Source organism: Lemur catta, chromosome 12 (genome assembly GCF_020740605.2).
Source record: "Lemur catta isolate mLemCat1 chromosome 12, mLemCat1.pri, whole genome shotgun sequence".
NCBI lineage: Eukaryota > Metazoa > Chordata > Mammalia > Primates > Lemuridae > Lemur > Lemur catta.
In genome coordinates this window covers 41,469,299-41,484,700 of record NC_059139.1, presented here as the reverse complement: position 1 = coordinate 41,484,700, position 15,402 = coordinate 41,469,299, and the positions used below count along the sequence as shown (strand labels likewise).

General features: G+C 34.5%; 1 protein-coding gene across 2 annotated transcripts in view; it reads left to right on the top strand.

Moving 5' to 3' along the window:
• The window catches only part of TRIM23 (tripartite motif containing 23), a 33,313-nt gene extending 18,248 nt beyond the window's left edge, over nucleotides 1–15,065 (top strand). Inside the window, exons 7-12 of one of the 2 annotated variants that reach the window (XM_045565863.1) lie at nucleotides 2,816–2,950; nucleotides 8,337–8,466; nucleotides 8,987–9,097; nucleotides 10,239–10,363; nucleotides 12,731–12,836; nucleotides 13,160–13,367. In XM_045565863.1, the coding sequence (XP_045421819.1) occupies nucleotides 2,816–2,950; nucleotides 8,337–8,466; nucleotides 8,987–9,097; nucleotides 10,239–10,363; nucleotides 12,731–12,836; nucleotides 13,160–13,218 (666 nt within the window). In that variant the 3' untranslated portion in view covers nucleotides 13,219–13,367. Of the gene's footprint in view, nucleotides 1–2,815; nucleotides 2,951–8,336; nucleotides 8,467–8,986; nucleotides 9,098–10,238; nucleotides 10,364–12,730 lie in introns of both variants that reach the window. The other variant, XM_045565862.1, reaches the window with a different exon arrangement.
• The last annotated feature ends 337 nt before the right edge of the window (nucleotides 15,066–15,402 follow it).

The following is a 15,402-nucleotide window of genomic DNA, read 5'->3' as shown; positions in this document are numbered from 1 at the left end:
TGAACAAAATAAGCAAAAGCCATAATCTTGTGGAATTGCTATTCTAGCAAGGAGAAAACAGGCAATAAATCATAACTGTATCTAAATAAGCAACTTATATGTTAGGAAGTGATAAGAGCTAAGGAAAAAACTCTACAAATGTGATTACATGTTTGTGTTTGTATAGCAGATTGCATTATTAAATAGTCAGGGTAAGCATTATAGAGAAAAAGTGAGATTTGAGCAAAGACTCAAAGGAGAAGAAAGTGAAGGAATTCAAGCCCTAATGGGGGAAAGAACATTCTACTTGAGGAAATGGTTAGAGCAAAAACCCTAGGGCAGCATGCCTGGTATGTTCAAGAAACAGCAATAAAGGCCTCTGTAGATGGAGTAGAGTAAGTGAAGGAGGGAGTAATAAGAACTGAAGTCAGAGGTAATAGGGAAGTTTATGTAAGGAACGCCTTGTGGGGACTTCAACTTTTATTGGTTGAGATAGGGGGACCATGGTGGGGTTTTCAGCACAAGAGTGACTTGATCTTACTTGTTAAAAGTATTACTCTGGCTGATGTATATAAAATGGATTAAAGCAAGGCAAAGATGAAAAGAAGGAGTTCAACAGTTAGGTGGCTGCTGTAGAATTCCAGGTGAGAGACAGTAATAATGGCTTGAATAATGGGGGTTGAGGTGCCCAGATTCTAGATATTCAGTAGTGTTTCTTGGCAGATTGTATGTAGGGCATGAAGGAGAGAGAAAGCAAGAATGACTTCAAGGTTTTGGTTCTGAGCAACTGGAACATTGGAATTGCTGTCAGCTAATTTGAGTATCCAACAGTGAGCAAAAACAGATAATACTACTGCTCTCATGGAGCTTACATATTACTAGGAGATGTCTTGCCTATAAAGACTATATTGGTTATGTATAGAATATTCTGGAATAATATTCAAGAACGTGGAAAGTTCTTGACTTTGAGTGGAGGGCCTGGGGATCTAGAGTGAGAGGGAGACTTTTCACAGGTTGACCTTTGTCCTTTTTTTTTAAACCAATATATGTGTATCTTAAATTATTTTTAACCTTTTTCTAGAAGTAGAACATATGTACAGAAATGTGTGTGTAAGTGTTCAGCTGGCTGAATTTTTAAACTGATCATTAGTGTGTAACCAGCATGCAGATCAAGTAACACAACATTGTCAGTAACTCCAGAAGTCCTCTCATACTTCTTTCTGGTAACTGCCTGCCTTTCCCCGAGGGTAAACCACTATCCTGACTTCTAATGCATACCTTGGTTATTTTGGTAATTAATATAAATGACATCATACAGTAGGAATTCTCTGTGCCATGTCTTCTTTTACTCTACATTATGTTTGTGAAATCTGTATCATCACATGTAGTTGTGGTTTATTCTCATTGTGATACAGTGTTCCATTTATCAATATACTGCAATTTATCCATTCTTTGGTTGATAGGCTCTTAACTTATTATTTTTTCTTTGCATGCAACATCATGAATGGATTTTTTTTCCCCTCTCAGAACAGACTGTTTTTTAAGTTTATTTATTTATTTATTAATTATTGTATAGTGGTGAAGTCTGGGCTTTTAGTGTACCCATCACCCTAATAGTGTACATTGTACCCCATAGGTAATTTTTCATCTTCACCCCCTCTTACCCTGCCCACTTTTGAGTCTCCATTGTCCATTATACCACTGTGTGTGTCCATGTGTAGCCATAATTTAGCTCCCACTTATAAGTGAGAACATGCAGCATTTATTTTTTTGTTTCTGAATTATTTCATTTAGGATAATACCCTCTCACCCCAGTTCATCCAAGTTGCTACAAAAGTCATTATTTCATTCTTATCGCTGAGTAGTACTCCATGGTATATGTATACCAGATTTTCTTTATCTACTCATTGGTTGATGGGTACTTAGGTTGATTCCATATCATTGGGATTGTGAATTATTTTATGCTGCAATAAACATGAGTGCAGATATCCTTCGGATATAATGCTTGCTTTTCTTTTCTTTCTCTTTCTTTTTTAGAGACAAGATCTCACTCTGTCACCCAGGCTAGAGTGCATTGGCATGATCATAGCTCCCTGCAGCCCCGAGCTCCTGGGCTCAAATGATCCTCCTGCCTCAGCCTCCTAAGTAGCTGGGACTCCAGGTGCATGCCACCATGCCTGGCTAATTTTTTTATTTTTTGTAAAAACAAAGTCTCACTATGTTGCCCAGGCTGGTCTCAAACTCCTGGCCTTAAATGTTCCTTCTGCCTCAGCCTGCCAAACTGCTGGGACTACAGGCATGCACCACCAGGCCTAGCCCCTTTTTTCCTTTCGATATAGATACCCAGTAGTGGGATTGCAGGATCGAATGGTAGATCTGCTTTTAGTTCTTTGAGAAATCTCTATACTGATTTCCGTAGAGGTTATACTAATAAATTATTAATGCCCAATTATTATTATCCTAGCCATAATTACATTTAAGTTAACTTTGAATACTGTGATGATAAAAGGGCTTTTATTGTGAGTTGTTGATGTATCTCTTTTCTTTCTTTCTCCTCTTCTCCCCTCGCGTCTCCTCTCTTCTTTTCTCCCCTCCCCTCCCCTCCGCTCTTCTCCTCTCCTCTCTTTTCTCTGAGACAAGGTCTTGCTGTTGCCTAGACTGGAGTGCAGTGGTGTCATCATAGTTCACTGCAACCTCAAACTCTTGGGCTCAAGCAGTCCTCTTGCCTTGGCTGCCCAAAGTTCTAGGATTAATAGGTGTGAGCCACTGCATCTGGCCTCTTTTCCTTATTTCTTTAACAAAAAGTTTATAAGAAATACTATTTTCCCTTTTCTAGGATGATTGTAGAGTTGTCTTGGCAAAACAAGAAATTACAAGGTTACTGGAAACATTGCAGAAACAGCAGCAGCAGTTTACAGAGGTTGCAGATCATATTCAATTGGATGCCAGCATCCCTGTCACTTTTACGAAGGTAATGTACTATACTTTATTTTTAGATATGTTTTCTGATAAATCATGATTGATTTTCATTTCATGATAATTAGCTTGAAGAGACAACCAGGAAATTCATGAATTATAGAATTTTTAAGAAAAACGTTTATCAGTGGAAAATAGGAAGAATGATATAGTGAATTTTCCTGCACCCATCACCCACTTTAACAATTATAAACTTCTTATTTCATATCCCCTTTTCTCCACTCCTCCTCCTACCTACAGTCCCCCAGAGTATTTTGAAGCAAATCCTAATGTCATAATCATTTCCTCTCAACATCATATCATTTCATCAGTGAAATTTTTAGTGTAAATTTCCAAAAGATAGGGACTCTTTTAAAAAAACAATTGCCCCATGGGGCGACACACTTGTAGTCCCAGCTACTTTGGGAGGCTAAGGTGGGAGGATCATTGGGATCTAGGAGTTCAATACCAGCCTGCGTAACCTAGTGAAACCCTGTCTCAAAACAAAAACAAAAAACCCCAAAACTCAAAATGCTGTTACTATACCCAAAAAGTTTAATAATTAATCTCTAATATTTTCACTAATATCAACTATTGAGTTAGTATTCAGATTTTCAGATTGTTTCCACAATTTTTTAAAGACAGAATCCAAACAAGGAACATACTTGGGATTTGGTTGATACAGTTATCTCTTTTAAATGGGGTACTCCCTGATTTAGAAAGGTTCATGTTTCTGCTTTTTTAAACTTTCTATTTTTAAGGGCTTTAAAAAAATTTGTTTTATAATTATGTGAAACATTTACATAGTCCAAAGTCAAATCTGCAAAATGAGGTTCATTCAGAGAAGTCTACCTTTTATCTCTGTTCCCTCTACCCTTTTTACTTTGTTCCACATAGAAAACCATTTAGAATTTTTTGTTAGTTTTATTCATCAGTTAAAAAAAATAGAACTATGTTTATATATTTGTATGCGCACTCCCTGCATTTAAAGGTAGACTGTCTTTTACATTTTTTCTTACTTGCTATTTTTACTTAACCGTACATCCTAAAGATCACTACATAGCAGTGTACAGTGACATTTTCTGTTCATTTTTACACCTGCAAGGTACTTTATTGTGAGGATGTACCACAATTTTTTTATTGTGGTAGAAAACACACAGTATAAAATTTACTATTGTAACCATTTTTAAGTGTACAGCTCAGTACTGTATGTAGTATTCACATTGTTGTGAAACAGATCTCCAGAAATTTTTTATCTTACAAAACTGAAATTTTATATCCTTTAAACAACAATTCTCCTTTCTCCCTCTCTCCTTAGCCCCTGGTAACCACCATTCTACTTTCTGTATCTGTGAATTTAATTAGTTTAGATACCTCATATAAGTAGAATCGTACAGTATTTGTTTTTTGTGGCTGTCTTATTTCACTTAGCATAATGTCCTCAAAGTTTATCCATGTTGTAGCATGTGAGAGGATCCTTCTGTTTTAATGCTGAATAATATTTCATTGTATGTATGTACCACATTTTGTTTATTTGTTCATCTGTCAACAGAAACTTGGGTTGCTTCTATCTCTTGGTTACTGTGAATTGTGTTGCTATGAACACGGGTGTACAAATATCTCTTTGAGACCCTGCTTTCAATTCTTTTGGATATATAACCAGAAGTGAAATTGGTGGGTCATATAGTAGTTCTATTTTTAATTTTTTGAGGAACTACCATGTTGTTTTCCATAGTGGTTATAGCATATTACAGTTCTACCAATAGTGCCCAAGGGTTGGATTTCTCCACATTTTCACCAACACTTGTTATTTTCTCTTTGTTTTTGGATAGTAGCCATCTTAATTAGTGTGAGGTAATACCTTATTTTGGTTTTGATTTGCATTTTTCTGATGATTAGTGATGTTGAGCATCTTTACATATGCTTGTTGGCCATTTTGTATATTGTCTGGAATACGTCTATTCAAGTACTTTGCCCACTTTTTTTGATTGGGTTATTTGATTTTTTTGTTGTTGAATTGTAGGAGTTCTTGATATATTCTAGATATTAATTCCCTGTCACATTTATGATTTGCAAATATTTTCTCCCATTCTGTACATTGTTTTTTCACTCTCTTGATTGTATCCTTTGATACACAAAAGTATTAAGTTTGAGGTAGTCTCATTTGTCTCTTTCTGCTTTTATTGCCTATGCTTGTGGTATCATATCCAGGAAATAACTGTCAAATCCAATGTCGTGAAGCTTTTCCGCTTTGTTTTCTTCTAGGAGTTTTATAGTTTTGGGTCTTAAGTTTACAGCTTTAATCCATTTTGGGTTAATTTTTGCATATAGTGTAAGATAAGGGTCCACCTTCATTCTTTTGCATGTAGAAATCCAGTTTCTCCAGTGTCATTAGTTGAAGAGGTTCTTTTTTTCATTGAGTGGTCTTGGCACTCTTGTTAAAGATCATTTGACCATATGTGTGAAGGTTTATTTCTGGGCTCTCTATTCTATTCTATTGGTCTGTATGTCTGTCTTTATGCCAGTACCACAAGGTTTTCATTACTGTAGCTTTGTAATATATTTTGAAGTGAGGAAGTATGAGTCCTCCAACTTTGTTCTTCTTTCTTAAAATTGTTTTGGGTATTTACAATCACTGGAGAGTCTACATGAATTTTAGGATCCTTTTTTTTCTATTTCTGCAAAAAATGTCATTGGGATTTTTATAGAAATTGTATTGAATCTATAGTTTGCTATAGTTTTGACATCTTAACAATATTGTCTTTCAATCCATGAATGTTGAGTGTCTTTCTATTTATTTGTGTCTACTTTATTTTAGCATGTTTTATAGTTTTCAGTGTATAATTCTTTCACTGCCTTCATTAAGTTTATTGCTAAATGTTTTATTCTTTTTGACAATATTGTAAATACAATTGTTTTCTTAATTTCCTTTGGATTGTTCATTGTCAGTGTATAGAAATGCAACTGTTTTTTGTGTATTGATTTTATGTCCTGCAAGTTTAGTGAATTCATTTATTAGTTCTAACCGGTTTTTTTGTATGTGTTTGGTATCTTTAGGGTTTTCTACATATAATATCATATCATCTGTGAAGATAGTTTTACATCTTCCTTTCCATAATGTTTTCCATAGTGGTTTCCATTTGGATCCTTTTTTTTTTCCCTTTCCTAATTGCTCTGGCTAGAACTTCCAATACTTTGTTGAATAGGATGGTCAGAGTGGGCATCCTTGTCTTGTTCCTTATCTTAGAAGAAAAGCTTTCAGTTTTTATCATTGGGTATGATGTTAACTGTGGGCATTTCATGGTCTATATCAGCAGTCCCAAACCTTTTTGGCACCGGGGACCATTTTTAAGGAAGACAATTTTTCCATGCATTGGGGAGGTGGGGGATGGTTTCAGGATGATTCAAGCACAATACATTTATTGTGCACTTTATTTCTATTATTATTACATTGTAATATATAACGAAATAATTATACAACTCACCATAGGTTGGGGACAGGGGTCCCCAGGGGTCTATATTATGTTGAGGTAGTTTCCTTATACTCCTAGTTTGTTGAGTGTTTTTAGTATGAAAGGGTATTGAATCTTGTCAAATGTTTTTTTCTACATCAGTTGAGATGATTATGTGGTTTTTGTCTCATTCCGTGTATTACATTGATTGATATTGAACAATCCTTGCTTTCTGGGTATAAATCCCATTTGGCCATGGTGTATATAATCCTTTTAATGTGTTGTTGAATTCGGCTTGCTAATATTCTGTAGTTTCCTCCTGGTGGTTGCACCTTACTGTGTTGGATAGGGGGAAGGGCAGGGATGAGTACACAGAATGCCTTGAATTTTGTTATCCTTTACACTGGAATCTCTACTTGGTTTTATATTGGCCTGGGTGCTGTAACTTTTCTTTTTTTTTTTTTTTTTTTTGAGACAGAGTGTCGCTTTGTTGCCTGGGCTAGAGTGAGTGCCGTGGCGTCAGCCTAGCTCACAGCAACCTCAAACTCCTGGGCTTAAGCGATCCTACTGCCTCAGCCTCCCAAGTAGCTGGGACTACAGGCATGCACCACCACGCCCGGCTAATTTTTTCTATGTATATTTTTAGTTGGCCAGATAATTTCTTCCTATTTTTGGTAGAGACGGGGTCTCGCTCTTGCTCAGGCTGGTCTCGAACTCCTGAGCTCAAGTGATCCACCCGCCTCGGCCTCCCAGAGTGCTAGGATTACAGGCATGAGCCACCACGCCCGGCCAGTAACTTTTCAACTGGTCTGTAGAGTTCTCATAAAGTTATTCTGGTTCATATGTTGTTTTATTTCTGAGACTTAGGACTGCACTTAAATGTAGGTTTGGAAGCTCATGGAGTAAGTGAAAATATGTGGAATGGGGAGGGAGCCTCATACAGACTCAAGAATACCAACATTTAAGAGGTGAATAAAAGGGAAACGAGAAGGAGCATCCAAAAAGTAGATAAAACTAAACCAGGAAAATTTTTTATCATACAAGCTAAGAACAGAGTTCTCAAAGGATTAAGCAAAATATCACTTATATACCACAAACAGTTGTAAGGACTTTTATGTGTATTTTTAAAAATTAATCCTTCAGAAGAATCCTATGTGAATTTGGTACTATTTCTATCCTCTTTCTTATGAGATGAGAGCAGTGAGGCAGAGAGGTCATACAGTTGTAATATGCACAAGTATGTTCATTACAGCATTATTTGTAATATCATAAAATCAGAAATGACCTAAAATCTACCAGTTGGGGATTGGTTAAACTGTAGTTCATGGACTATAATGAAACCACTAAAAGAAAAAGGTTGATCCATATGCATTAAAAGGATTCCATAATATACTGTTGAGTGAAAAACATTAATTGCATTGTCTGTGTGTGTAGTGTTTTTTTTTTCTTTTTTTAAGTTTTAAAAAAGGCATACCTGTTTTGCTTGTGCATGTTGGCCATTAAGTACATCGGAAAGTGTGTGGAGGAATATACATCAAATTGTTAATAGTGGATATTTCTGGGAACTGAGCAGCAGTTTTCATTTTTAATTAATTTGGCCCTATTTTGAGGTTTTTAGTACAAACATAAAAATACGTTTAAAGATTTAAAGAAGATTCAATTGAGTTAGAAAATCTGGAAAAATTAAGTGGGCATATTGTATTTATACAAAGGCAAAATGGTCAGTTTTACTAATGAAAGATTCAGCCATTGGGAGGAATTCATCTCCTAGAGAAGATCAGATTCAGGGGATTTTGAAGAATACAATTCAGATTGCAGTGGGTCTAGGAATGAATAGGAGTCATAAAAATAATTAACAAAGGTGCTTTATTGATAAAGAGAAAAGTATAAATGCTGTTATTTTCTAATTCCATATCAAGTTAAAAACATTTAAAAATTTTTAAATTCTAGGACAATAGAGTTCACATTGGACCAAAAATGGAAATTCGAGTTGTTACATTAGGATTAGACAGTGCTGGAAAAACTACTATTTTGTTTAAGTTAAAACAGGATGAGTTCATGCAGCCCATTCCAACAATTGGTAAGTATGAGTATTGCTTTTTAGCTTAATGGACATTTTATGGACAAACCCTACCTTACAGCTGAGTTCTCAGGGTCTTAATTGATACAGATCTGTCACGATAGCCTGAGCTCTTTTCTGGCTCTAAGACACCAACATTTCAGAGAAAAAATATAAGATTCAGTGGCTATGGGGTTGAAATGTAGATGGTGGCATAATAAGAAGGAACAAACTATTGGGGGGACAGTTGGCAGGAATAGAGGATTGATGACCCTGGTTGAGGTTAGGGGTGAGGGGGCAGTAGTGGAGCAGAGCTGGCATGTACATGGATTCCAAGTTCCTAAGGACCCTGGTGAAGGTCTGGAGGGCTGGCAGCTGTTGAAGGTGTACATTCCCTATGTAGGATCAGGAATGGAGTTGATTTGGCTTCAGTAGATGTTGCTGCATGTTGATGATTTGTAAGTCATAATTATAAAACAGCTTGTGTTTGACGTGTCATTTGTTATAAATATGGTATAAAAGTAACTTTTTTTAAAAACAGGTTTTAATGTGGAAACTGTAGAATATAAAAATCTGAAATTCACTATTTGGGATGTAGGTGGAAAACACAAATTAAGACCATTGTGGAAACATTATTACCTCAATACCCAAGGTAAGAGTCAAAAATAACATCTTAGTTTTTCAGAGTTTTAGGATAACAGTTTTCAGTACACTGATTTAACTAGCAAAGCTGGTATTTATGACTAAATACTTGACTATACATTTAAGTATCAGTGGGCAGTCCCTCATTTTTTAAAAAATGATGGTAGAAAGACTGGGATATGTACTTTTGGTCTGTTCATGATAAACCATTATTATAGAATAAAAACCATACTTAGCTTAGGTATATAGGCAGTTAAAAGTACTTACCTCTTGCTGCTCTTATCAGTTAATATATCAGTATTCATATGGATGTGATCACAATATGGTGGTATAGAGTTGAATTTGTGGTGTATGGTTCTGCTGTTCAGTTCAACATTTATCTCATTATAATCTCTCAATAGCCTCACTCCCTCATATCCATTCACAAATAGTTGTTATGTGCAGAAGAACTTATAGTGGCTTTCTTTTGTCCAAACTGTATTATATCAGATATATTCCACCTAGCTTTTATTCATACTTGGGCCCCATTCTACACTTTTGCCTCCTACATTCCAACATGATGTTTATGTTCATGCCATCTGTTCCATATGTCATCCTACTTTCCAAGATGAGAGAGTAGATAATTATCTTTACTTGAGATTTTTGATATTAATATGAGCCATAATCAAGAAAGAAATGGAATTTTGAATATGAGGAATGGTTGAAAGTCCGGGGACGTTTAACCTAGAGAGAAGAATACTTTGTAGAGACAAAGATGGTGATGTTTTTATTCTTAAAAGACTATCTTTTGGTATAGGACATAGCATTCAAAGAACAAGTAGCATCAGTAGGTAGAAGATCATAAGAGGCACATTTTCATTCATTATGAGAAAAATACTAATTGATATGCAGAGCAATTTGTGTTTGATAGAGCATGTGCTGTAAATCCTGTCATAGATGGGGAAACTAAACCTGAGAAGTTATGTGAACTACTTGAGATCATACTGTTAATTATTTGTAGGTACTCCTACCATAATAGGTAACCTTTATGTCAAAATACCGATGGTAGACAAATTCTAACCAAAATATAATGAGGGCATTAAATATTTGGTCCAGTTACTGAAACTTAATAAGTGACTAATTGAATATTTTTGTGGTTTTTTTTTTGGTAGCTGTTGTGTTTGTCGTTGATAGCAGTCATAGAGACAGAATTAGTGAAGCACACAGTGAACTTGCAAAGTTGTTAATAGAAAAAGAACTCCGAGATGCTTTGCTCCTGATTTTTGCCAACAAACAGGTAATACATTTTTATATATTATTTTAGTAGTTTTGTATTCCATGTCATAAAGCAGCTGGAAAAATTTCAAAAGAGAATCAATTCAATAGATATTTACAAAGTTTCTGTTATGTACAATAGCACAATCTATGTGAAAAATGCTGTGCTAGGTACCTTGGAGTATACAAAAAAGAAATAAGGTAGTTAATGCTTACAGGAAATTCCTGTGTATATACATGAACACATATGTATGATTCAATACAAAGAAAACTGGTAAGTAACTTCAATAATATTAAAAGTGTTAATGGAGAATTAGGAGAGGGAGTAGTTCTAAAGGTAGCATCTTGTAAGATTTGTAAAATGTAGGATTTGAGTTGAAATTATGATAAGAATTGAAACTATGGTTAAAACTTTGGGTCAATATGTGAAGAAAACAATTACAGGCGGAGAACATAACAGCATTAATGTTTTTAGAGAGCATCAAGCAGACCTATATGTGAGGTGCAGGTAGAGGAGGAAGAAAATCTAGAATAACAGGTGAGGCCACAATGTGAAGACCTGACAGGGTAGACTGAGAAATTTAGGTTTTATTCTGTGAGCAAAGGAGAACCATCAAAATGTTTTTTGACTAACAGGTGATAAGATCGTATCAGTTGTATCAAGACTGTAATCCTGGGGGTAGAATGTAGAATGAATCAGGGGAAGGTACTGGAGACAGGGAGATGCAATAAATTGATGAACTAATTCAAGTGAGACTTACGAGCCTGAATTAGAGGATTAGAAAGGTGGGGGCAGATGGAAGGGACTTTATGGAGGTAGAATTGTTAGAATTGGTGACTGAATGGGTAGGATCAAGGACTAGAAATAGCTGAAGCTTCCTAGATCTTGAACGTAAGCTTCTAGGAGGATGAGAATGCTTTTAGGTGAAGTAGAGTAGAATAGATGTCATAGAAGGGGAAGAGTAGAATGAAGAATAAAGAATATTCCCCTTAAAAAAAGGGCAAACTATAATATTAAGATCTGGTACATTCATCCTTACTTGTGATTGAAGACATGTAAATATGACAAAGTGAAAATACCCTTTTCTACCCATCAGATAGTTAAAGATGAAAATGTTTCATAATCTTCAGAGACTCACACACAATGTTGATTGTGGTTATTAAACTGAAACGTTTTATTGGAGGACAATTTGGCAATATTTGTCGAAGTTTTAGATGTATGTACCCTTAACCCTGCAAATCTACCTCTAGTAATATATCCTATAGAAAATATCCAAAGGTTATCCTACAGATAATTTTGCAGATGTACGTAGACCTATATGTGTATGTGTGTGTATATATATGGATTTGTGTATTAATAATAGCACATAAGCATATGACTTCAATCTGAATATTCAATATAGAACTGGTTAAATAAATTATGTTGCATCCGTACAATGGAATGCAATTCTAATGTGTTAATAAAACTGTGAAAAATTTGCTTGTACAGAGAATGGAATAATATCTATCTTCAACATGTTTCAGTTAAAAAAAAAAACCCTGCAAGATATAGAAAGCCAAAAGTATGTTCTTGTTTGTGTTTATTTGCATGGATGTGTGCGAACATTTTCTGGAAAAATATGTAAGAAATGGTTACTGGTGGTTGCTCCTGGGAAGTCAGGGTAAGAGGTGTTCAGAGTGGGAACGTAATGAACTCTTCATTATGTAAACACTGTATATAAACCATTTTTTATGGTATATATGTCTTAATTTCTTCTTTTTTTTTTTTTTAAAGTTGGTGCCTTTTAATGATTTAGGCAGTATCTTTCATTCAGGTTGCATGGCCTTTATTGATTTTATTGTAAGGCTACCCTTGCAAAAAATATATACATAAACATATACAAATCACTTTAACTAAAACTCTTTTTCTATTCTTATTAGTGTCATAATAATTATTGAAAGATGAATCTAGGTTTTTTTTTTTTTTTTTTTTTTGAGACAGAGTCTCACTCCGTTGCCCAGGCTAGAGTGCCATGACATCAGCCTAGCTCACAGCAACCTCAAACTCCTGGGCTCAAGCAATCCTCCTGCCTCAGCCTCCCGAGTAGCCGGGACTACAGGCATGTGCCACCATGCCCGGCTAATTTTTTCTCTATGTATTTTTAGTTGTCTGGCTAATTTCTTTCTATTTTTAGTAGAGACGGGGTCTTGCTCTTGCTCAGGCTGGTCTTGAACTCCTGAGCTCAAACGATCCACCCACCTCGGCCTCCCAGAGTGCTATGAATCTAGGTTTTAACCTTTGTTCAGGTTTTGGTTAGAATGCTATCAACAGATTTCCATAAATAATAATTAGAAAAATGATAATTTGGATAGACTGATTAAAAAAATTATGTGTATATATATCTTTCAGGATGTTGCTGGAGCACTGTCAGTAGAAGAAATCACTGAACTTCTCAGTCTCCATAAACTATGTTGCGGCCGTAGCTGGTATATTCAGGGCTGTGATGCTCGAAGCGGTATGGGACTGTACGAAGGGTTGGACTGGCTCTCACGGCAACTTGTGGCTGCTGGAGTATTGGATGTCGCTTGATTTTAAATGCAGCAGTTGTTTAGAGTTTTGTGGTTAAGAGTTATTTTGCACAATAACATATAAGAAATTCTATATCTCAAAGATGATAATTTAGGATGCATATATAAAAGAAATCTTGGATTGGGAATTCAGTACATTATTGCTTTAAAATTATTTTGTAGCAAAATTTAAATATCTGAGCAGATTAGATTGGATTATTTAGAGATTTCTTAATATACATTCTTTTAAAAAGTACATTTGCTATTGAAGTTTTTCAGATTATATGTGACCCAGATATTGGTAAAGAAGTAGTCACAGAGAAAGGGTAGGTGAAGGTTTATTCTTTCAGTGAAAAAAGAATAGCCAACTGAGTGCCTAATGAAACCTCTGTGTGAAGCAAGGGAGGTACAGCTGCTTCTTTACCCTGCCTTTTCACTGAATTTTCGCAGTATGTAGTAGTAGAAATGACAGTTGCTTAATGAAATAGAATCCAATCTGCATCTTTGGGTAATAGGATTACTTTACTTTTATGTTCAGTATGACACAACACCTTTAATGCTAAGAACTATAAGCTATGGAAAATTAATATTTTATACAGTGTTTATTAAAACTTTCTTCTAAAGCATTTTGTATAATACACAGTGAGACACATTGAAATGTTATCTAACTGGTCCTGATTGTCAGATTAGTAATAAACTCAAGAACAATTAATAATAAAACTGTGAAAGTTATTTGATCTTCACTTAGGAAAGACCCATTAGTCTTACATAATACCTAGGCTTACGTATTATTTCCTACGTAAGAGCTCTAAATTGGTCCTTCTATTTTTCAACATATTTGAAGTAGTTAGTAGTGTTTCTTTCTAAAATAATATTGCATCCTTTGTGGGTATGACTATGAATAAAATGTAGAAAGTTACACAGAGAACCAGGTTCAGCTTTACATAAAAGGTATAGACCTAAAATGAAAACTAATTTTACCTTAAGAGAAGTCATTAAAACAGTTGGGAATGCTTATTACTTTCCCATAATAAGTGCATTTATGTTGACAAGAGAACATAATGAAGGCTCTTAATGATAAGGCCTTGAAAAATTAAGAGGAAAAATGTCTAAGGCAAAGGAATATTTAAAAAGTTTACATTAATTATTCAGTGTTGTAAGTATATAAAAATTTTGTGCTCTTTACTGTTTTTCATTTTTAAAGGATACACTCTTACTATGGAAGCACGATTTACTATATTTAAATGGCTAGATTGAAATTTTGTGGTTTTTAAAATGTTCTCATACTTTTAAGATGAAGTCAATCTTAAATCTTATTAGTTAAATTGTAAGGACAATGATGTCTGATAACGAGATGTGATTTTAGGTGGTACTGTTTTGGTTTAGTCTTTTCAAGTGTATTTTTGTTTGTTTAGAAACAATAAAACTTTTAGAAAACAAAGCATTAAAAAAAGCCCATCAGTGCTATGGGCAACATGTAAATAAATATAATATTTCATCCTTTATTTTTCAAGTAAAATGTCATGCTGTTACAAGTGTAGTTTGTGTGCATAAATAATACTTCTGAATTAAATTATTTAATATTTGACTGATTTCAGTAACTGTGAAAAATAAAAAAGGTGTTACAATTGCCTGTGAGCCCTTGAACTGTTTTCTCTACTAGGTAATTGAAAAAAAAAAGTGTAATACTAATGTGAACTTGCTTCCCTTGTAAGTTATTGTTTATTTCACCAATTGTGCTAAGCTTTTAAATTCACAACCTTAGCATATAACTGAACACAATTTAAAAACTGTGCTTATACCTGATTATAATGTATATATAACAGTAGTATATTTGTGTGATTTTTTTCCTTAAATATTTTTCTCAGGCTCCTATTAATTAGTTGTGGTTGTGTTCTTTCACTAATCGTTAGTTAAGAATGTGATATTTCCTGGGAAATGTCAAATTTAAGAATGAGAGAGATGTTTTAAATACAATATAGTGGGACTTGCCTACTAGCTCTGAATTTCTGTATTAAGTTGAAATATTATTGTATGATTTATGTAAAGCAAGTTTGTCAAATGTATAGCCCTGGTCTATAATTGAGGAATGCTTTATAACCACCAGAAGCCATTTATTTGCACTACATACATGATCAGTATAGACAGCAATAAAACATTAAAATCATTTTAAAGAAGTTCCATTATTCTAAAAAGTCTGTTTCTTGAACCATCTATCTAGTATTATTGCTAGTAACCAATTTAAAATGTTGTTATTTGTGCTGTGGTTAAGAGAAACAATAAAACAAAATGGGTGGGGATTGACTTGCCTGTCAAATTTAAGATGTAGTTTATTTAATGAAGCAAAAATTTAGAATAACTTATTCTGTATTTGCAATGCAGGTCACATTTAAATAAGTGATACAACTGTAGTGTTTTGAAAGGGGAGCTAAAACTTTGCATTGAACAAAGTGAAACTTTATAATTTTAATTGCTTCTTAAATTTTAAATTTAACCTTGTATCATAAGAGAACA